The sequence below is a fragment of the Ammospiza nelsoni genome, chromosome 3 (assembly GCF_027579445.1).
Source record: "Ammospiza nelsoni isolate bAmmNel1 chromosome 3, bAmmNel1.pri, whole genome shotgun sequence".
Taxonomy (NCBI): domain Eukaryota; kingdom Metazoa; phylum Chordata; class Aves; order Passeriformes; family Passerellidae; genus Ammospiza; species Ammospiza nelsoni.
Genome location: NC_080635.1, coordinates 7,449,974 through 7,472,120, shown reverse-complemented (window position 1 = coordinate 7,472,120; position 22,147 = coordinate 7,449,974). Strand labels below are relative to the sequence as shown.

General features: G+C 41.0%; 1 protein-coding gene and 1 long non-coding RNA gene across 5 annotated transcripts in view; both read right to left on the bottom strand.

The window, feature by feature from the left end:
• Positions 1 to 2,726: 2,726 nt before the first annotated feature.
• LOC132071456 (uncharacterized) lies at positions 2,727 to 6,388 on the bottom strand. Its single transcript, XR_009418118.1, has 2 exons — positions 6,192 to 6,388; positions 2,727 to 4,563 (listed from the first exon to the last, which is right to left on the bottom strand). It is a non-coding gene; the product is annotated as an uncharacterized LOC132071456 (long non-coding RNA).
• Positions 6,389 to 6,682: 294 nt separating this feature from the next.
• Positions 6,683 to 22,147, bottom strand: part of TMEM63A (transmembrane protein 63A) — a 30,663-nt gene continuing 15,198 nt past the window's right edge. For all 4 annotated transcript variants that reach the window (XM_059469113.1, XM_059469114.1, XM_059469116.1 and 1 more), the window contains 11 exons: positions 20,673 to 20,810; positions 19,417 to 19,570; positions 18,568 to 18,674; positions 16,905 to 16,991; positions 16,203 to 16,265; positions 15,183 to 15,345; positions 14,221 to 14,326; positions 13,106 to 13,273; positions 9,458 to 9,573; positions 8,507 to 8,569; positions 6,683 to 7,791 (listed from right to left, as the gene is read on the bottom strand). In XM_059469113.1, coding sequence (XP_059325096.1) covers positions 7,621 to 7,791; positions 8,507 to 8,569; positions 9,458 to 9,573; positions 13,106 to 13,273; positions 14,221 to 14,326; positions 15,183 to 15,345; positions 16,203 to 16,265; positions 16,905 to 16,991; positions 18,568 to 18,674; positions 19,417 to 19,570; positions 20,673 to 20,810 — 1,336 coding nt within the window. In that variant the 3' untranslated portion in view covers positions 6,683 to 7,620. The remainder of the gene's footprint in view (positions 7,792 to 8,506; positions 8,570 to 9,457; positions 9,574 to 13,105; positions 13,274 to 14,220; positions 14,327 to 15,182; positions 15,346 to 16,202; positions 16,266 to 16,904; positions 16,992 to 18,567; positions 18,675 to 19,416; positions 19,571 to 20,672; positions 20,811 to 22,147) is intronic.

Here is a 22,147-nt window from a genome sequence, read left to right as displayed (position 1 = left end):
TTAATGGTTTTAACATTTCTGTTAGCAAGTAGCTGCATATCAGACTGTTGCAATAATAATAATAAGCAGTACAAAATGAGTCCCTGCTCTGTTACAATTGTTCCTGTTTATGTCAGCCAGCTGAGGACCTGCCATTCAGGCAGGGAATTTTCTCTAAAAAGGTTAAATGTGATGCTCTTGGGCTGGTTGAGCTGTTTCTTGGGGATAAGACACTGAAAGAGTAGCTACAGCCTTCAGCATAACACAGAAAATTGTGGCACTTTGATGCTCAAACATTTTGTTTTGCTCCAGCGCCACTTCTTAACGAAGCTCCAATTTCTGGTCCAAAGTTGCCCCAAAGTCTCTGCTCAAAGAAACTGCTGTCCTAAAAGCCCTGCCACATTCAATTGCTCCAAAACATGCATTTATCCCATGCTGAAACCACAAGCAGCTGACCTAAACCCTGCTTTTTAATTATCCAGTCATAGGTCATTAAGAGTCTTGATAAGGGGTTTGGAACCATGGAGATGCCACTGAAAATAAACAACTTGTACTCTTCCTCCCCAGCTGAAGTGCTTTGAAAAGTTTCTGCTTCTGGTATGGAAAAATACAAGTAAGGTCATAATCTTGTCACACAGCTCCAGATAAACAAACTCCCACTACAACCAAATTTGACTTCTGATTTTTAAACTGCAAACCATAATGTCCTGAAAAATCCAAGTCACCATATGCAGCCTTTGGACATCTTACACAACAAGACAGGACTTCATATACATTAAACAAAAGTGTCAGGCATTACTCAGATCATGAATGGAAAAAAATATGAATAGAAATCACACTTTCATAAGAAAAAGGAAGTGAAACCATCATTTGATGGAAAATAGGATGTGTTAAGCCTAGCATCAGTTAGCTCTAGATCCATTGAAGGGTACCAATCATCACCACTGAGTCAGCTGCAATTGTTCAGGGGCAGGACTGAGGCTCAAGGCAGTCAATCAAATGCACAATTCTGTTTTACAGCAAGTGCAATACATAATATGCACTAAATGAAGACACATTTTTGTCTGCAAGAGCAGTGGAAAGCTCCTCCTGGTGCTGTGGAAAGAGACAAGGAATAAATCCATATTGATTTCAGTGTAGCTTATTTTAAACCACTGAGAAATGATGCTGCTTGTTTTACTTGCTGTAATAGCACTTCAAGGAACATAAGTCACACTAAAAGTGTCTTGCTCAGGATTAGTTTTCTTTCATGGAAGAAATACCCTGTGCAGTGCCAGACAGCCCTGATGGTGTTATGCCAGTGCTGCTGGAAGAATTAGCCCCATTACAATTGTCAGCCTGTCTTCTGGAGAACAGATATTTATAAACAGGTCTGTGCTGAGTGGTGACAGCTCCTTCCCCTGGCCAGGTGTGCTCCAGAGCTCAGGCTTCCAAATCCCTTCCTGGCTGGGTTGAAAGATGCTGAGGATGATGGTGCCCTCCCTGTGTTTAATAACTGAATGTCTGCAGTTTTGAGGATATGATGAGCAATAAAAGAGATGGAAATGATGAGTTTAATCACCTTTTAAATGAAAGATAATCCTTTGCAGCAGTAGTTCAAACCACAAACTGATCAGAGGGAGTGCAGCACAGGGAAGAGGTGAGCAGAAACACCAAGGGATAAACTCCCAAACACCCAAAGAACCAAGAGCTTTTTAGCTCTTTTTCAGCCAAGGCTGCATTGTTGGGTGGTTTTGTGTGCCAACACATTTGTACCCCATGAGTTCTAGGAATTCTTGTACAGGCTTAAGGGAGCTGAGGTCCAGCCCTGCATTTTTGTCTCAGTGGAAATTTTTTATCACCCCAAGTCTTTTGTGGCTTATTAAGCTTTTTGCACTGATCAGAAGGGAATTATTAATACTTCAGAGAAACCAGAGGCAAAGAGGGTTTAAGCAATATCTCACACAAACTGCGCAGAAGAACACAGTGCAGAACACAGATGATGTCATTCTCCTAATTTCATCACTCTTAAATGATAAATAACTTAAATGATTCCTCTTAAAGGTGCACAATTGATTTATTTCTCAATTCTTGTCCTTTTCTTCCCAGCAGATTCTGATTCCCCATCTCAAAAGGGAATTATTTTTTCCTATTTCAGGAACATTTTTGAAGTTACAGATTTAAAATATGAAAGAACAAGATAACCCTACTTCATTCTCTAAATCTAGAATTCTATCATAAAGAATTTCAATGCCTGCAACCAAATTATGGTACTTAGCAATTCTTTAAATCACTTTTTTCCAGTTTCATCTGTGGGGAGAGCTGCTGGTTTTATTTCTCTGTCTCTGTAGATGGAGGGGAAAAATACTGATAATTTGCCTTAGGGAAAAAAAAACCTATTTAGAATTCCAAATATGTTTTGACATGGAACATCTTCACTTGAAAGAAGCAACTTAGTGCTTTACATTTCAGGAGAGCAGGCTATAAAAAAGCCAAATCAGTCTGAAAATCCAAGCATAAACCAGCAGCAAATGCATGAAAGATTTTCCATACAGAAGGAAGGCCAGCTGTGTACAAAAATACATATCTCTTACATTTCCTCAGCTCTCAGTCTTTCTCCTATACAGCAATTAAAAAAAATTGAATGAACATCTAAGAAGCACAACAGATAGGTACCTTTCAAAACCAGCCCCTAACTTCTCTCACAAACTTTCACCCTTTTGGGAGGTTCACAACCACACAACAGCAATGATGAGGCAGCAACAAAATCTGGTTCCTGTTTTATTTAGGAGCATCTTATGACATACCATACATTGGACTTCTAGAATTCTATTTTAAACATCACTTTTGAGAAGAGTGCTTTCATTAATTATTAACCAGCACTTAGTTAACCACTGAGTCTGGGAGCAAATACAAAAATTTCCCTCTTTCCTTCTTGGCTATTTACAGCCCCACCTATTTCCACTTGAAGTTGTATTGGCTGCAGCTGAGATGCTCCATTCTAACCAACAGGATGTGGGACACAGAGCAAATGCCAGGACTTCACCCAAGAACCAAAAAATTATAGAGAAGAATGCTCCATTATAATGACACAATCTTCAGCTTCTCCACTTTTAGTTGTTTCCTTTCTGTTTTTATCCTTCAGACAGCTGTCCTCAGAAAGAAAAAACAACTTCTGTACTTCTGAAATATCTGGAACAGGCACTTGCAGCTGTTACAGACAGGTGACAAGCAGAATCCTTCAAGAAGTTTTGTCTAGATGTGACAGAGAAGGAATTCATGAGACCACTTTCAGATTAGACATGTGACCCAGGCCATCATTTGGAATTAAAAGTGTGCATTTCCTTATATTGTTGCAGTTTGGAGACAATAAAGGGTGTATTTTCTTTTTAGTCAATAGATTTGGGATAAAGCTCCCTTTTCTCCAAATCTTCTGCCTCTCACTTCACTTTTTGCTAAAAGCCAGGTGAAAACTCTGTGGTCTGCTGCTTCTGGGATGAAGAAGCAGCAGATTTGAAGCCTTCTCCTCTTGAAGAGAAGGCTTCCAAAAGCAAAATGCTTCCAAACCCCTCATAACCAGATTATCTGTAAAACAGACACAAGAAAGCTTCAGTTGTGCTGCCAGCATGTGTGGGCAAGCGGAGCTGGGAACTGGACCTCTGCAAAAAGACAGAAAGAACATGGCCTACTGCTACACTGGAGCACTTGGAAACTTAGCCAGCACAAAGATCTGCTTTTGGCTCAGGATATGGGAAAAGCCCAGAGGAGAACAAAGCACAAACGTGTGCACCTCATGCAAATGAGAAATTGCAATGCTTTGGGTGTTGAGGATGTGTTGTAAGGGGGCTGGAGGTGAGCCAGATGGGCCTGGCACACAGAATCCTGGCACAGAGCTCTGGGTATCCAAGCAAGCCAAGGCTTCTGAGCCTCAGCAAACCATGGAGCATTTTCCTCCCTCTGGAAGAAATTCATCTGCCCTGAAGTCTTTGCAGAAGTGTACTCTGTGGTACAGCATCAAATGAGCTTCATCCTTCAAAGTGTCACAGGCTGCCCTGTCAGCTGTATCACAGAGAATCCCATCACAGACCGAGCTCTGGGGCTTCCACCTGTGCAGGGAGAGTGTCAGCTTGTCCAGGATTCCTCCTGTGCAGGGAGAGTGTCAGCTTGTCCAGGATTCCTCCTGTGCAGGGAGAGTGTCAGCTTGTCCAGGATTCCTCCTGTAGGGTGAGTGTCAGCTTGTCCAATATTCCTCCTGTGCAGGGAGAGTGTCAGCTTGTCCAGGATTCCTCCTGTAGGGTGAGAGTGTCAGCTTGTCCAGGATTCCTCCTGTAGGGTGAGAGTGTCAGCTTGTCCAGGATTCCTCCTGTAGGGGGAGAGTGTCAGCTTGCCCAGGATTCCTCCTGTAGGGGGAGAGTGTCAGCTTGCCCGGGATTCCTGCCCCCGGGAGCGCGGCTGGAATGTCGGGAAGGACTCAGCCTCAGCGTGGGGGAGGTGCTGCTCCAACTGAGCAATGCGAGGCAAGCAGCAGGAGCTGGATCCCAACAAATATGGGAGCTTCTGGGAGCCACAGTCAGCAACTCCAGCTGGGCCATTTGCTTAGGCTGCCTGCCAAAAGGTTTATAAAAAGAACAGTGAAGAATGTGCCATGGCTTTAAATACGAATTTCAAATACAGTGTAGCCAATATCCACATTTGTTGAGGCTTCCATGCCTCAGCTTTTCTCTAAGGCTCCGTCAGGAATGCAAGGAGTTTCTCCTGCTGATCTAATTTTATTCCCCTGCAGATATCCACCAGCAAGAAGGAATCAAGCAGAGCCAGGGCAGTTTCCTAATTACTTTCAGCTCTCAGAAAGGGACCCAAAAGATAATAGTGAAGCAAGCATAGCACAGCCAAGATGCTAAACCAGCCTATAATTTGTGTGTTGCTGTGCACAGCTCTTGTGATAATTTATTAATAGGTGATCCAACTGGTGCCTCTCCTAATACCATAGACATTTCTATGAGTTTAACTGCAACAGAGCACAGTGGCAAACAGGAATGGCTGCTACACAATAAGTGAAATATGCAGGTGATTTCCTTATCAGAAAATAGTAGTGCACTTTTCAAATATTTTTCAAATACTACTGCAGTTTTCACTATGAAAAATGCTTTGTTGTAAAACCTGTAGAAGAAGCTAGGAATCTCTTAGGGATCATTTTTCCCTGTCTGTCACTGACAGACAGCAGAGAAGGGAAGGAGTACCCAGAGAAACTGAAGTCCTAGAGTAGGGGCTGGTTTCTTTCCATCTCTTCTCTTCAGGCTCTGTAGTCCTTCAGCTAGGCATAAACCTCTGACCAACACATCCTCTACATGGGACATGTTTTTGTAGCGTTTGGGGACCTTGTCTTTTACATCTCTTTGGAATACAATGAAGTGGGGCTCCAGGTATGGATCTGTCTAAGGAGGAGCACTGTTTTATCACTGTGATAACAAGATGGAACCCTTGACACATGAACTGGTTCCTCAAATGCCAACAAAGACTCTTTAGCAAGATGTAACTTTCCATATTCTATATCTGAAGCACCTTAGCATGGCTGGAGGTGAGTTTATTCAAGTTCACAGGAGAGATGGCCCTGCCTGTGCTGAACTGGTGCCAGCCACAAGGAGTGTCACCACCAAGGCTCAGCAACCTCCCAGAAACAAAAAGGAAATCAAATCATTAAAGGAGGTTTTGTCCTCAATATGACACATAGAACCTCACAGTGAGTATCAAAAGTCATCTGTTGAAAAAAGTGAGTTATATTACAGAGCATAAAACCAGCACAGCACCAGCACAGTAAACAGGTCAAGTGTGGTAGATGAATGATTTATTTGATTCTTCAATGAGCACACACATAAGCACCCACTGCTGCTGCAGACACCTGGGTGAGATGGGGAAGTGCAGCTAGAAACAAGTCAGAACAATCACAGGCTTCTGATCTGATTAACACAAGCTGCCTCCTCCCTGTGACCTCACATCTGTGTGAAACACTCACAGATGAGTAAAAAATTGGAGTCTGTTGGGTTTTTTTGCTTCTTGATTTGAACACCAACATGGAATGGCAGTGTGTGCACAAGGTACACAAAACCTCATAATGCCATGATTGCTAAAAATCAAAATGCACACACACATGCACAAACCCCTGACTAAACTGCACCACTGAAGTGAGAGTATAAAATGGTCTGATAAATTCATGAGTAGCCAAAGCTCCTCACCTGCTTTATAAGAACCAGGAGGTGCATCTTCAGCTAACAGGATGGGTTTGTAATCAGAGGGCTCAGAGCTCCACAGGATCCTTCTTGCAGCAGGCAGATCTCATGCTCAGCACTTGTCTGAGGGCTGTTCTTGGGAAGCTGGAGGCAGTCCTGCAAGACTCTGAACATCTGCACACATTTATGGCACAAAAATCTCCTTCAATCTCAAGATGTTGCTGCTTTACAGACATGCTAGAAAAGGTCAAAGTCAGGAAATAACAGTTTAACAACAAGCAAGGAAACAGAGGCCAAAGGCTTCTCCTACCCATAGGTCACCAAGATTCATCCCCTAGAGAAATCCAAAAGTATTCAAATTCCTCATGGGACATTCTGTCATCCTAAGGCTTGTGGCAGTGCTCCTAAGAAGAGTTCATGACCATGCTGTGAGGCAGCCAGAAAAAAGACTGTTTCAACACACAGAGAAAAGAATAAATAAATCAAGACAGCCTGAATTTTTTCTAAACTCAGTGTTTTATTGCTCCGTGATTATTAGTTACACTTTGACACATTGCACTTCAGAATAGATTAGCACCTACTACATAATTTAAAAACTTAGTATCTTACAACTCATATATTTGGTACTATAGAGAAAACCCAGAGATCTGTCATTTTAACCCAAGACTAAAAGAGATAAAATGTTTACATCCTTTACTGTTGGCAGGTGAGCTTTCATTGTGGAAGCCCTTAAAAATAGTGAACAAAAACTAAGAACCTAAATGCCCTCCAAAAATATATAAAAACAGTATCAGGTAAATCACTCCCTTCTTTACACCAGTCTTTTTGCTTTGGTACTTTTAGTACCCAAGTGCACAGTTATTCCCTCATCTCTTTCAAGGAAAAAAAAAATAACATGATCAAAACTATGCTGACTACTTTGGGTGAAAAGAGGAGAGACTCCCACACACCATTCTCAGCACCCACACAAACAGTATTTTCATCAAAAGTGGCATTGTCTCAGGATTTAACACATCCCAAGAGGTTTATAAATTATAAATTTGGGTGTTTTTTAAAAAGGGAACAATTATTTGAATAAATAAATGACAGCTCTAATAGCTGCATTGGCTTTGGTGACCAGTTATCTATATGCAGCATAAGTTATCTTCATAAGGCAAGTGGTGAGCTAGCAGAAGTGAAATCCCTGAGGATCAGCATCTCCACGTTCAACTTATTTGTTTCACAACGTGTGTAGACAGCCTGGAAAACAATCAGTCCCAAGGCATCTGCTTTTTAATCTCCCAGCACAGCTGCAGACCACACAATGAATTATTTCTGTACCTTTTCTGCAGGCAGGAATACATAAATAACGCCGAATACTGAGGAGGAGGCAGGGAATTAGTTCAGCTAAACCTGGGCCAAGTGCTCCACCTTGTGTTCGTGCTCACAACACAGCTCAGAGCGACGCTCCCGGTGCCTGCTCCACCCCTGCGGGTCCTGCGCTGTAGTTTCTGATCGCTTCTGCCTGGGATGAGGTGTTGTCCATGGTGCCGTAGGACTGCTGCTCCGCGGGGGCCAGCACGGTCCTTTCGGTGGGGTGGGCACGCAGAACCTGCGGGACGTACATCTGAAATCACAAGTGAGGGCTTTTAGTGGTCTCTCAAACACAGTGCTGTGACATGGGATAGCTGGAGGCAGTCCTGAAAGACTCTGAACATCTGCACACATTTATGGCACAAAATCTCCTTCAATCTCAAGGTGTTGCTGCTTTACAGACATGCTAGAAAAGGTCAAAGTCAGGAAATAACAGTTTAACAACAAGCAAGGAAACAGAGGGCCAAAAGCTTCTCCTACCCAGGAGAACTTTACCCTTGCCACTCTTCTTTTCATTCTTTTCCCATTCTTCACTTTAACACCTCAGGCCTTTTGCACCCTGCTGGAGACACTGCACTGCCCTGCACTTCTTGTCTGTGGCACTTTCCTCCTAGCTCAGTCCTAGGTCCTTCTTAGTGACATGGCTAGCAAGACCTGTCACAACATTCAGAACTGCATTTGGCAGCTGCCCAGATGTGAGGCTCTGTCTGGGGCAGGGCACAGAACACAGCACACAGAGCTGCTGGAAGCGGTGTGTCTCAGCTGCTCCTAAAACCAAAGGTACTTCTGGAACACCACCTGGGAGCATCAAGGAGCCCAGCTGCAGAACTCTCTGGTCCCACATGCACGTGGCAAATCCCACAGTCCATGCAGATAATATGTGCTACACAAGCTCTTTGGTAAGCAGGGTGAGAAATTAGGTTTTGCTAGGAAAAGTAAGGGAGTATTAGTAACTCTTAGCTTCTTACAGAAGATGTTGGGACTGTTGGTACATCTGTGTCTTTTCCTCTTTCACCTTGTGTTTCTTCAATCTGTAACCAGCAACAGGTGGGGAAAGAGAGAGAGAGACAACATCAAACTGGTGAGTGAAAACAACACACACATCATGAGCACCCAAAACCTGCACAGACAGATCTCAGTGCAGTTCTGGCACTCTCTGCACCAGTCTTTCTACACAGAATCATAGAAAGGTTTGGCTTAGAAGGGACCTTAGAGATCATTGAGTTCCAAGCCCCTGCCATGGGCAAAAACACCTTCCACCAGACCAGGTTGCTCCACATTCCATCCACCCTGGCCTTGAGCACTTTTAGGGATGGGGCACCCACAACATCACTGAGCAGCCTGTGCTAGTGCCTCAGCAACCTCACAGCAAAGAATTTCTTATGATTACCTGATCTAAACCTACTGTCAGCTTAAAGCCATTCCCTCTTTTCCTCTCACTACTTGCTCTTGTAAAAAGCCTCTCTCCACCTTTTTTTGTAGCCTCCCTGGAAGGGAAGCCTTTTTTTGGAAGGTTGCAATTAGGTCAGCCCAGGCTGAACCCCCCCAGTTCTCTCAGCCTGGCCTCATAGCAGAGGTGCTCAATCCCTCTGGTCATCTTGGTTGTATCCTCTGGATTTGCTCCAAGAGGTCCCTGCCCTTCCTTGTGCTGGAACCCCAGAGCTGGATGCAGCCCTGCAGAGGGGCAGAATCCCCTCCCTCAACCTCCCCACACTTCTGGGGATGCAGCCCAGGATATTTTTCCCATACTGCTCTTTTCTCTCAGATTCAGTTCCTGCAGACACAGATTTCCCACTCTGCCAAGCAGCCCACCTGTACTACAGGCTCTCAGCAGGAAGGGAGGGACAACCCACCAGGAACAGCTGGTGCTCCATCAGGCACACAGGGAGGTGCTGAAAGGACAGGGATCCATCACTTACCCTATAATTCAGTGGGCTCAGGTACTTGAAACAGCCAAAACAAGTGTAAGCCAAGCAAATAACAATGGTGATGTTGACAACCAGCAAGGTAAACATTGTTGTAGGTGCTTTAAAACCTAGAAAAAATCCAAAGAATGCAATAAAAAAACACATAGTAGAAAAATCCAACAAAACCAAAAGAAGCCTTTCTTTATCTTCCTCGTTTTCGGAAGATTCATGGATTTTTTTTCTTAGAGGAATGGGCAGCCCACTTCCAGCCACAAACAAGAGAATGTCATTATACACTAAGTTCTCCCACTTTTCCTAGGGGACAAGAAATGTTGCTGTAATACCTAAATGATAGACAAGACTCAGAGTAATTCTTCTCCTCCCTCATTCATCCATTCTGGACCCACTTCTTAAGTATTTTCATTAATAATCTCTGAAATATATTAATTGTATAGATTAATTATGATGATGGCACCAAATTGGATGGTTTGCCATCAGCTCAAAGGGATGGAGGTGGGGCAAGAGAAGAATCAAAATGGTCTTGGTGCATAAAACCATCCCTCTTGCTTTAAAGGATCAAAACAAACAAAAGAAAAACAACAGCAAGCTAAAACTGTATGTAGAAAACAGGAAGTAAGCACAATCTGGAAGGAAAAATAAATGTAGATATGAGGGATAACAACACTGCAGCAGACAACTGCTGGAAAGCAGTCAACGGTGGGATGGTATCAAAGAACATGGGAAGAGAGGAAAATGAAAAAAAAAGACAAGTGGCAACTATACAAAAGAATTCAGTGCTGGATAGTCTTGTCTACAATAAAATATGAGCAGAACTGGGAAGAATCCAAGGAAAAAGATCAAGAGAAGGAACAATAAATATGAACTAGACTGATAGGGAAGTTTTAATTCAGGGAAAGTGTAATAAACTATAGGAAAGGACATGGGTGCCTAGCATGGAAAAAGTATTAAAGGTTACAGTGACTTCTTATTTTCCAGAGTCACTAGGGAAATATTCTAAAGAAATTAATCTCATTTTGCAGTAAAGATGACTTGAATGGAATATTAGGAAAAAGTAAACATCACTGCAAGCCCTGTTTCCAAGCTTCTTCAGACAAAAGAGGCAACACCAACTCTCAGACATTTTTGTGGTAACCCCAGTATATGCAGTGGCACAGAATAGACAAGTTTTACACTTTAGCAGGTTATAGAAGCCCTGCACAGATCTGTTCACAAGGGGAAAACCACCACACACATGCTAAAAACAGAACCAAAAAGGCCCTATGAACACATCATTGTTCAAACAAAAAAAAAAAGGAAGCGAAAAAACGTCCCTGGGGTATTGTGGAATGTCCTTCAGGGGAGGTTGTTTTTATAGGGATTCAAGTGACTGTGCCAGGAGATGGGGCTTGAACTGCAGAGAGGACCTCACCTCCTCTGTGGTGAGAGGCACAGTGGTGATGGATGGATGGATGGATGGATGGATGGATGGATGGATGGATGGATGGATGGATGGATGGATGGATGGATGGAGTAAAAGCTGAGAAAGAATACAGGCACTGAGAAGGAAAAAACTGAGTACAGCCTCTCACCTTCTGTGTGCAGTCAGGGGGTTTTTGATCCTGACTGAGAATGGGGGGGGAGGTTTTTCCAGCCTTACATTAATATTTGAGGAGTGAGAAACCAGAGTATTGTCACTGGACTCTGCAACCAGACTGAAACACCCATATCAAGCCAACCACAAAAGTCAATGATCAAGCAATCAAGCTTTACACCATACATTGATCTATTTTGCAGATAAGGAAGCAGAGCTCTCTTATCCTTCCTTCCTTCTTTTTGGCACAAGAAGCACCAATGAAATCAATGGCAAAGAAATCAAAGTATCAAATTCCTACCTCTCAGACTGCCCTGTGCACTGACAAACCACTGAACAACATCATGTAAACAGGATCCTCTACACTGATCAAGCCAAACATGATAATCCAGCCTGTGTTTTCCATTATTAAGGTCCCTAACAAATGATGGTTTTACCATGCAGAACTAGAAAACATTATAATAAAGATTTAATTTTTACTTCACCAGGATTTCCTTCCTAACAATTAAAGAGGTGTATCAGATGCTGAGTGCTTGGAGTTGATTTTTCTAAAGCATGCTCAAGAAATTCTCCTGGTAATTTAGAAGACCAGATTTATGGGGTCTTCCTGGTTGCAAAAGCAGCTCTCAAAACAAGGGAAAAAACAAGCTCTCAAACACACAAGTAATGCAGGAACATCTATTCAAATCCAATGACAGCCTGAAGTAATTGCTCCAAGTGCCTCTTGCATGCACAGGGAGTTTTCCATCTCCCCAAAGTTGGATGACAGCCTGCCAGCAATGCCTTTCTGACTGCTAGTCATAAACTGGTGGTCAGAAATGCTAAAAACCACAATGCAGATGTAATCATTTCTCATGAGGGCACAATGCAGTCAACTATCAGGAGTTTCCTTCTAAAGAAGGGGAACCCAACCCTTCCAGCACCACTGACATCCCCGTTCCATGCCAAATGCTTTCTCCTGTATCATGGACAAAAACCCATAAGGTGTTGCCCATCTTTTTCTGACCTCAAAGCTGTTGGTACAGCACAGCCAATACAATCATTGCCAAGTACAAGCAAAACACAGAATGTTTGTATTTTAAAGATAAATTACATATAAAACATGAGATTTTAAACTCCAGTGTGAAGAGAGTCAACATCTCACTGCAGTCTTCCTTGTAAAATATGATGGATGATGTAGAACACACAAGGACTAGCCTTAGCCAACATTTTAGCATTTTTTCCTAAGAGATGGCTGTACAAGCTAGGCAAATTAAACTTATGCCCAGGCTGCACAAATGCAGGTAGTGAAGCCAGTGATCATCTCACTATAGAGCTAATTCTGAGTAGATTTTTGTTCTATGTAATGATTTTTACTGTCTGTCACTTCACAGCCCAACTGGCCAATTCCAGGTGTACCGATTTAAGGAATACATGATCTTTTAAGGAATACTGATTTAAGGAATACATGATCTCCTGTGAAATGAAGGAACACAGAGCCTCATGCTAACAGTTTAATATATCAGCCATCTCCATCAAAGGCTCTTGTGCAAATCTTGTGTAGTTCAGTGCCACAGAAAACCATCATGACTCCCCCTTTAGGGAAGGAAATAGAAAAGTCCACAAAGCTTATGAAAGCCTTATGAGAGCTCCCATCTAATTCAGGGATGGTGGCAAGAGAGCTGGGAGCAGCTTCCAGGTGGAAACAGGTCATACTCACCTGTCACAGACATTTTCTGAAAAATCCTTTTGCCAGGATCTTTTCTCCTGAGAAGCTGGGAAGCTTCATCTTCTCCATGTTTTGCTGCTTTGGAATGTGATTTAGAGAATTGTTTACCCACCATGTGAATTGTTTTTACTTGATGACCAATGACAGCCAGCTGTGTCGAGGCTGTGAGCAGTCACAAGATTTTATTATTCATTCCTTTCTTTTCTATCCTGATGTCTCCTTTCTTTAGTATAGTTTTAGTATATAATTTTCTTTTAATATAATATATATCATAAAATAATAAATCAGCCTTCTGAAACATGGAGTCAAGATTCTCATCTCTTCCCTCATCCTGGGGACCCTCAGACACCACCACACTTACCCAGCCTCACAAATGAGTAAAAATAGAGCCAAAAAAGGCAGAGGATGGGAGCTGCCAGGGCCTGATTGACAGCTGCAAAGTGCATCTTCTTCTCCAGCTTGGCAGGGAGATAGGCATAGTAGAGGTTGTGACGGTCCACCATGTGCTTCAGGAGGATGTAGATCAAACCTGGCAGGGGAAACAGCAGAGCCAAGCAGAGGCTGTTGGATGTTTGATAAAAAGCAGCAACTGTGAAGGGATCTGCACTAACCAAGTGAGTGGATCAGCCCAGACATGAGGGGGGTACAGCTGCAGGACAGCACCTGCTCCTAAAGCTTAGGAGCTGAGCTTGTTGTGTCTCCATCCCTCCCCTCTCCTCACACTTCTCTGTCTCTGTGGTGCCTCTTGTGCCCTCAGGGAGAGCCCAGAGCTCCTTCCAGTGGCTGCCACATGAAGCCAGGCCAGTGGGGAAGACTTCCCAGCTCCCCTTGCACTGCTGCTGGTAAGGAAGGCATGACAGTGGCTCAACATGTCCCTCTCAGCCCTCACCAGATTGATGACTGGATTTCAAGTCAGCTATTCCTTATCCAAACAAACAGCAACTGCTGTGGCAGCTATGAATTGCAGCAGCTCTGGGATGCAGTGGCACATTCAGATATTTACAACTGCACACAAAATGGAATGTAAGTAAATATCAATTACATTGTTACAGAAAAATTGGCCACATTCTCCCAATAATAAGGTTGTTGATTAAACCAGTTCTGAACAATATCTAATTCAGATAATTATCTTGTATCTAGCTCCGTAAAGTTTCGGATTAGAAAATGAAAATACCAACTATATAAAATTATTTAGTACTACTTATGTCTGATCTAACTACTAACGCCAGTACACTCAAATTTGAGAAATAAAATAAACATCTAATAGATATTAAATGTATTTTCAACTTCTAAAGGCAGTACAGGAGCTAAGTAATTCATCATCTTTTTCACTGTTCTTCCACAAGAAGGGAAGGAAACCTGGATCCAAGTCCTAAGGATTATCAGCATTTGAATGGGAATAAGAACACAGAGCTGAGCCTTCCAAACTTCCCACATGCCCCATGTCACTCCCACAGTGCCCACTGGAAAACTCACCAAAAGGGACAATGATAGGACAGGTGATGCTGTAGGCCATGATGACAGTGAACACACACAGCATCCAGGCATACATTGCTCCAAATTCATATTCAAATGCCTGTTGCTAGGAACAAAAACAAAACACCCAAAACTCTCAAGTCATCCATCAATGTGTCAGGAGTTAAGAATAGATTCCCTAAAGCAACAATTCACCTTATCTTATTCGTTCTGAGAGATCAGTTATTTCCCTAAGAGGCAGAAATGATATAATTAGAGGAAGTATTTTGTGTTTTTATTACCTGGACATACAGAAAAGATGTTGTTTCTTTCTTAGCCTTAAAGTAATTTCTCAGAGAATCTGCATCTACAAGAAGCAGCTCCTTAAAATCACAAGGCAGAAAATAATTGTGCCAGACTCAGAACCTTCACCTTACTGTGGTAGCTACATACAGGCTTAAGTTCCCATTGTAACACCTGGAATTTCAAGCCAAAGGATGACACTTCACCTGGAAGTGAAAGTCCATCTCTTAAAATGGAATACAGGCAAAAAGATTTATTTTGCTAGGTTTATGTTCAGTTTAAAGCAAGTTGTACACACCTGATGGCTGACAGAAGAAACTAACCCTGGGCAGTTTTAAACAAAAAATCCCCCTGAAATTCAGACTATAAGATAAAATCAAAACTATTCTATAAAATCCAAATCATAAAACTCTGACTTAGAGCTATGAAGAGATTGATACCTGAAACTCAGAGCCTGGATTTTGATTTTTGACCATCTCTGACTGGAATAAATCCCTCCCTGCTATCTGTGCTGTGAATGAAGGGAATATGAACCTGCCGCGGACAAGCGAAACAAAGGCTAAAAAAAACAAAAAACAAGTCAGGAGATGATAGTTAATGGTATGAAGGATGGGTGCTGCCAGTGTTTCTGACAAGGATCAGCCATTGAAATGCCTCCTGCTCAGGAGGGGCTGCAGTACCTGTTTGATGTTTTTCCTCTCTGCTGTGGATTTGGCCATGATCATGCGAATGGTGTAGAGGATGAGCCCCGGCAGGCGCAGCAGCTCCATCCCATTGCCCACAAAGGCTGAGGCAATCACATAGTTCACAAAGAAGGCTCCCTGGTCAGGCAGGAAAACACATCTGCCAGGAAAGACACCAGACACTGGCTGGGAGGAAGGCAAGCAAACACTGGAGGTGTACAATATATCCCTATTGCCTTTGGAAATCTCTTATGGTAAGGATAAGCACTTTGTAGGTTAGGAAGTGGCCAGCAGAACTTGTGATAACCTTGCTGTAAAAGAACACTGCACAATGCACACTACACACTACAAATGCAGCCAGGGGAGAATTAAGAGCCTGGCTGAGTTGCAGTTCAGATGAGGAATAATCTGCTCACAAAAAGATGCAGCAGCCTGATGGGTGGCTGAGAGCAGACAAGAGCATCATCTGATGTCTGCAACAGCTACCTGACACAAGATGAGAAGACTGCAATAGAATAATTATCTCACCTAATTTAGTAACTCCTAATTGTCTTCCTGTTACCAATTTTGAAACGACATTTGGAAATCTATATCCTAATAATTGCATTCTATTTTTTCCCTCCAGGCACAGGAACTTAAAATAACCAATATCTGCAAATTTGCAATGTAATGTGTGTAAAAACATATATTTTTCAGAAAGAGAACTGCTGCAGCTCTTTGGTCTCACTGTAATCCTTGAGAAGATCCCTTGTCAAAGATATACAACAATCCTCATCCAATTCCAATGTCTTATCATCCTTTCTGTGAAGAAATTTTTTTCTAATATCCAATCTTATTGTCTCCTCCCCTTATTCAGAAGCTCAACATCGTCCCAAAGTAGCAACCCTGAGCAAATTTTAATAAACACTAACCAAGGACATTAAACAGCAAAAAAAAAAATTAAAATCTTAAGTCCTAAGTATTTCTTTACAAAGGAATAGCAAAGAGAGAAAATTATTTACTGATATTGGTACTTACTCCAGCCTAACTGCAGAATCAGAGGATTCTCTGTCAAAGAGCCAGCGGAAAAAAAAATCCAGACTGAAAGAAAGATGGTGAATGTAATTCAGTCTCCCACACCTCAGTTCTGTTTAAAAATGCTTCTCTTTTTAAGCAGCTTAAGTCAAGACAATATAGAAAGAATTTAGTATAGCATAGAAAGAATTTAAGCAAGTAATCTAAACACTACTTCAGCTTTATCACAGTTAATGATAGCTAGAAATAAGAAAAAAGGTACAAAATTAAATAGAACAAAAATATCTGTCTCATAGTAAAGTTTTATTATTAATTTTTAGATAGGACAAATACATGTCATCCAGGGAAACAGACAAAAACTGTAAAGGTGGGAAAAAAAGGACAACTCCAACTGAAGTATAAGACACAGTCAGGAAATTTGGCTCTCAGCTATAATGGTGAGTATGGGAAATTTTAAATTAGCCATTGATCTTACAAGGTCTTAAATCTCTTTATTAAAAGAAAAGCCAGGCTTTGGAAACTTTTAAGGGCTCTGAGGATCCCAGATGTAAGATGAATATTGAAACCTAGTGTGCAATGATAAAATAACCACATACACTGAGGGAGTGGGGGTACATTGGCTATACCCCACAACTAGAAAAGAAAAGTAAAATGTCTCATTATAAAAGCACTCAGCCAAAATCTCATTAAACTATAATTCTTTACCTGGTCAGGCCAAGGGAAGGCAGAATCAATACCATGAAGATCAAAAATATGTAGACTTTATGCATCATTATTCTGTTCTCTGCAGATCTATCAACATAAAAGGGCACTGAGTGAGAAACTCATACAAAATCTGCCATATATGAAGGATCTTTCCTGGACAATGCCAGACTTGTCAGACTCCCAGCTTCCCCTACCATATCACATTGCTACCAGATAAAAACCAAACATCTCTGAGATATTCACCAATATGGACCAAGCAGAATTTCAGTACCTTCTTGGGCAACAAAAATCTTGCTGAACGTTAATCCAGGAAGATTTTTTTTGTATAAAAGTGTTGCAAGTGGTTTTTCTTTGTATAAAAACAAGCAATGACTACAATGTACAAGCACAGCTGGTCTCTCACCCAAAGACACCTTGGAAAGAAACTGCTCTTCAAGTGCCATGCCAGGAGGGATTAAGCAGTTCAGAAAAAGGCACCACTGCCAAGAAACCAGACACTTAGACAAGCTCCCTGTCAGGTGTCAAGTCTTGGGGAACACCATGACACTACAAATGCTATACCCCCACTACAGCAGCAGGAACATGGATCCAGTGACAACTTGTTGCCAGAAAAGTGGAGCTCTGTGAACACTTCAGACTCCTAGAGGGGGGATCTGATAGGGCTTTAAAACCACCTAGGGGTTTTATTATAGGAACACTTGGGCACTGTGAAAGCCATCAGTGTAACTGAAATCAGACCTGTGATCTCTAGTGACTCCAGAAAATTATTTTAACTGGTGGAGAAGGGCACAAAGTTCATGTGTGCAGCACAGCTACCAAAACAAAGATGAGGAAAAGCATACAATTGTGACAAATAAACAATAGAGTCTAGAAATGGTGTCTTAGAAAAGCATTGTGGAAAAATTCAAAAGCAAAACCACCAGATTTACCTTAGAATATAAAAACAAACAATGATTACAAGGTTTATGGATAAAGACTGAGTGGAGTTGAGGTTGAAGTGCCATGCTTTTATCTGTGTGTAGGTAAACAGGGCATCAATTCTGGTACTCCAAAGCAAGCTGTGCTGAGTTCTCCAAGTCAGCAGTTCATTATTGGGCTTGACATCTCTGGGTTGCCCCAGCTCAGAGTGAAAACCTTGCACCAACACATCTGCTGGGCCTTTGGCCCTAAATCTTTTCAGATCACCACTGATGTCCAACAGATCTGAGCTGTGAACCAGGACTTACATCCAGACCATTTTGTCATGCCAAACAAAAAGATGCATGCCCTTTTTATAAGTTGTCAGCCTGGAGGGGATCCAAGCCACATGGCCAATCTTCCCAGAGAGCAAGTTAATGATGGGATTTGAGGCACTTGCCATGCTCCTGTTGAAGCTACACCTCCTGAGCCTGCTCTTACAATATTTTTTTCTGATTAAACACAAAGAGGAGTGAGGTGGGGAGCAGAGGAAAGCATAAGCAAATCATGTGGTCATATTAGATTTGCTGTGTGAGTTACACATTACCCAAACCCTGAAGTGTAGTTATAACACTAGAAAGAGACAAGAACAGGAAAGGTCTTGCTAGGAAAGCTCTGCAGATCTGAGAGCTCTGTGAAAGATCAGCACTTCATTTGTCTCAGTAGTTCAGCTGATAAGGTAAAAACAGAGGAAAAAATTGCTTACTTTGTCCAGTGAGATTCCAGCAAAGTTGAGTAATAGACAATTGTTGGTAACAAAGCTGAGAAGGACCAGAGCAAGAGTGTTGGGAAAAACTGACTGATGACAGGATTCTAGAGGGGGAGGAAATAAGAATTAGTATTAAAAACACTTTAATGCAGTCATGGTAGAACAGAGATGCTAATATTTTGCTTTTTGTAAATTATAACAGGATGAAGTGAAAAAAATTATATTCAGATAATCTTAAATTGAGTAATGAGTGCTTAGCACTGGCATGCAAGCCAAAAAACCCAAGAGAGATTTAGCATTAAATTCCATGAGAGTGCAGTCTCACAAGTAGTTTTTACGTAGCTTACACTAGCTTGGAGAAATATTTCAAAAGAACAGCTTGCAAGTTGCTTTACTGCAAGCAAACTAGGATCAGATATATAGGTCATCTTGCTTTGAATCCTATAAGCAAAATTAAAAAAAAAATACCTCAGTTAAAAATCTTATCACAAAAATCAAAATACAAGTTGGATTTAAAATTCCATTTTTTGCAAAGATTTTTGATTACAACATTTAAAATTATTTAAGTTTGGACTGCAAATTTTTACCACAAATACATAAACATGTTATAATAATATAAAACCTCAGATAAAAATTACTTCAGACTATTATCCAGGAACAAAAGAGGGCTAAACACCTGATTATGAACTTATGGTTTTAGTCAGCAGCTACATAAAACAGTCCTGAGAATTTCAACTGAAGCTGTAAGGCAGGAATTTCAACTGAAGGTAAAACAATGAAACCCTATCAATTTACCAAAATTTTAGTCTGATTCACAGCTATATCCAAACATATGGCAATACTCACATTAAGGTAGTGAATAGGTTTAGTGACATTGAACTTGTCCATGGTTGAGATGATTATGGAAGGAGTGGTAAGAAAAAACAGCACAAGAAAAAGAAGCAAATTAATGCAAGCCCATCTAAACCACCATTTAAATCCACGCACTGAAAGATTTTTCCTGGAGAAAGAAATAAAAATAAAAAGGGCATTAAAACAAGCAGAAAGCATTTGCTGTTAAAAAAGGATATATATAATATCTGTCAAATAACAGGTGGCACTGCTTTTTCTAAACTGAGCTTTCAAAGTTATATAACAAAGCACCACATAAGTTCCAGTTGCTGTTGGAAATAAAAAGAACTGTGCAAATTCTCTTGAATGATACCATAAATTGTGCTTGCAGAAGAACATATCTAATATTTCATTACACAAAAACAATATCTAATCTAGGTAAGGTTTGGGATGAAACACTTGCATTGTTCAGTAATACAGAAGTGCTAAAAAGAAATGGAACAAGAAGAGACAGAGACAGAGGACACAGAATTTCTTCAGGAATACCTATCAGAGGCAGAATCTACCAAAAAATTGTGGTTTGAAATAAAATTTCAAATTTGCAAACACTGAATCTCTTCTTGCCATATTAAAACAGCAACTGTAGAATTTAAACAAGTAAAGTTCTTAAATGTTATTTGAGATGGTTGCCAAAAGGACTGGAATGATTTGAGCACCAGGCAAAGTCAAATATTCAGAACAAACAAAGCAGGGATACAGAGGTTCAGTGACATCCCTGATTATGACAAGTCTTCTCGGAACATCCCTGGGTCCCTCTTCTTCAAGGTGAAGGGAAGAAAAGGAAAAGAACAGGAAGAAGACAGAGCAGAGTTTACAGAATGGACCAAGTTACACTCATCACATGGCAACTCAAAAATATATACATATTTTGAGGATACCCAGCACTAAAACCAAGTTGCTTCCCTCAGATCTTAACAGTAGATGTGCACTAGCCTCAAAAAAAAGGAAATACTGAGGGACAGACATAAACAGGATTGGGTTTTTTTAAATTTTGGGGTGGAAAAACTCTAGTCCATTACCCCAATAATATCCAAAGACCCCAAGGTCAATGAAGAACACCAGCAAGGAAAATAAAGAGGCAGATCAGCCACATTCCAACACCACAAAGTTTTAGTTTAGGGTTAAAAAAACCCACACTCATCCCTGTTTGTCCTGTGCCCATTCTAATTCTAGATTCTCACCAACAAATGGATGTAAGAGAGGAATCTTACCAACAAATATTCTCAGGGTAAGGAGCATATGTAACCTCCCAGCTGGATACACACAGCTCCCTGCTGTAGGGTGATGGCTGGGGCTCTCCTTTACACTTAATGCTCTGACATTTGCAGGCATTGAAGTCCTTAAGGATGCTGTAAGGAATAAAAGGAAGATTTTTCCATTTTTTTACACCTGAAAATGCTAAATATGTAATGAGAAAGTCTGGGAATAGTGATAAAGGATTTTGGGTTTTTTTATTTTAATAACCTGTGATCAAAATAGAGCTTATACAACACTGTAATATATTATGCATTAATGACCATTATTTAAACAGTTGCTACCACAGGCCTGAGATCTGTTTTGTTAGAAATAAAAAGCAGTCTTGGTTTAAACTGTTTACTGCTTCTACCAACATGAACAACAGCAATGAGTCATATTAAAAAAAAAAATTAAAAAATCAAAGCCTAAGAGCATTGGAAAAAACAAAAGACAGTTTCCTAAACACATCTTTACATAATACAGCTGTCTTCAAATCAAAGTAGACTAATGAAATGAGCTTGCAGACTAATCTTTTACACTAGTATCAAAACCAGCCAATTTTGCCTTGAGTACCAATTCTCAGAAGAATTTTTAGCATGCTAGTATCCTCACAATTTAAAATATTAGCCTCTTTCACCCACTTCTAAAATAATCACAGTTCTTAATTCTATCTTCCAATATTATGAGTTGACTGACACTCAAAATTTAAAGAAAAAATTTAAACATGCCCAGAATAAATGCTATCAAAGATCTCTCAAAGGACAGCAGTAGAAGGGTGAGGAACACATTCAGAAACTATTTTATTGCAGCAGCATAGAAACAATATATATATTATATTTAGATGGGGCGATTCCAAAATCTGTGAACATGCTTTTTTCTCAGTTGTGGTTTTAACATAGACAGAGAACCACACACAAGAACACCAAACTAACAAACACAACCCTCAACCCCCCAGACCTTTTCCTTACCAGAATTCAAGCAGTGATGTCAGATTGCCAGCATCTTGCAGCAGCAAGTATTTAAGACAGTTGATTATTCTTTGATAGTTTATTGTTAAAAATACATTCAGAGCAAGTTTTAGCCATCATTAAAAAGCTTCTACAACCACCTGAGCCCCCAGAACCTCACTTTTGGTGTCCTGTTTCTCTCATCCTATTTCAGGGCTCTGCAGAGCAGAGCATCCTAAGGGCACCAAGTAACTTTCTAATTTGATGGGATCCTCAGCTTCACACATAATTTAATCTAATTTCCCAGAGAATGGAGTCCACCAGATTAATTCCAAGCTAAACAAACAAAAATATTTTCAGGTCTTGATGGCTGAACTCAGAGATGCCTGCAGTGCAGCTCAGAACACTTGTTCAAGGAGGGACTAGCACATCAAAATTATACACAACACATCAGTAGCTAGAGAAGGAACTTCAGTGCTTATTTCTTCTTTCATTTTCACATC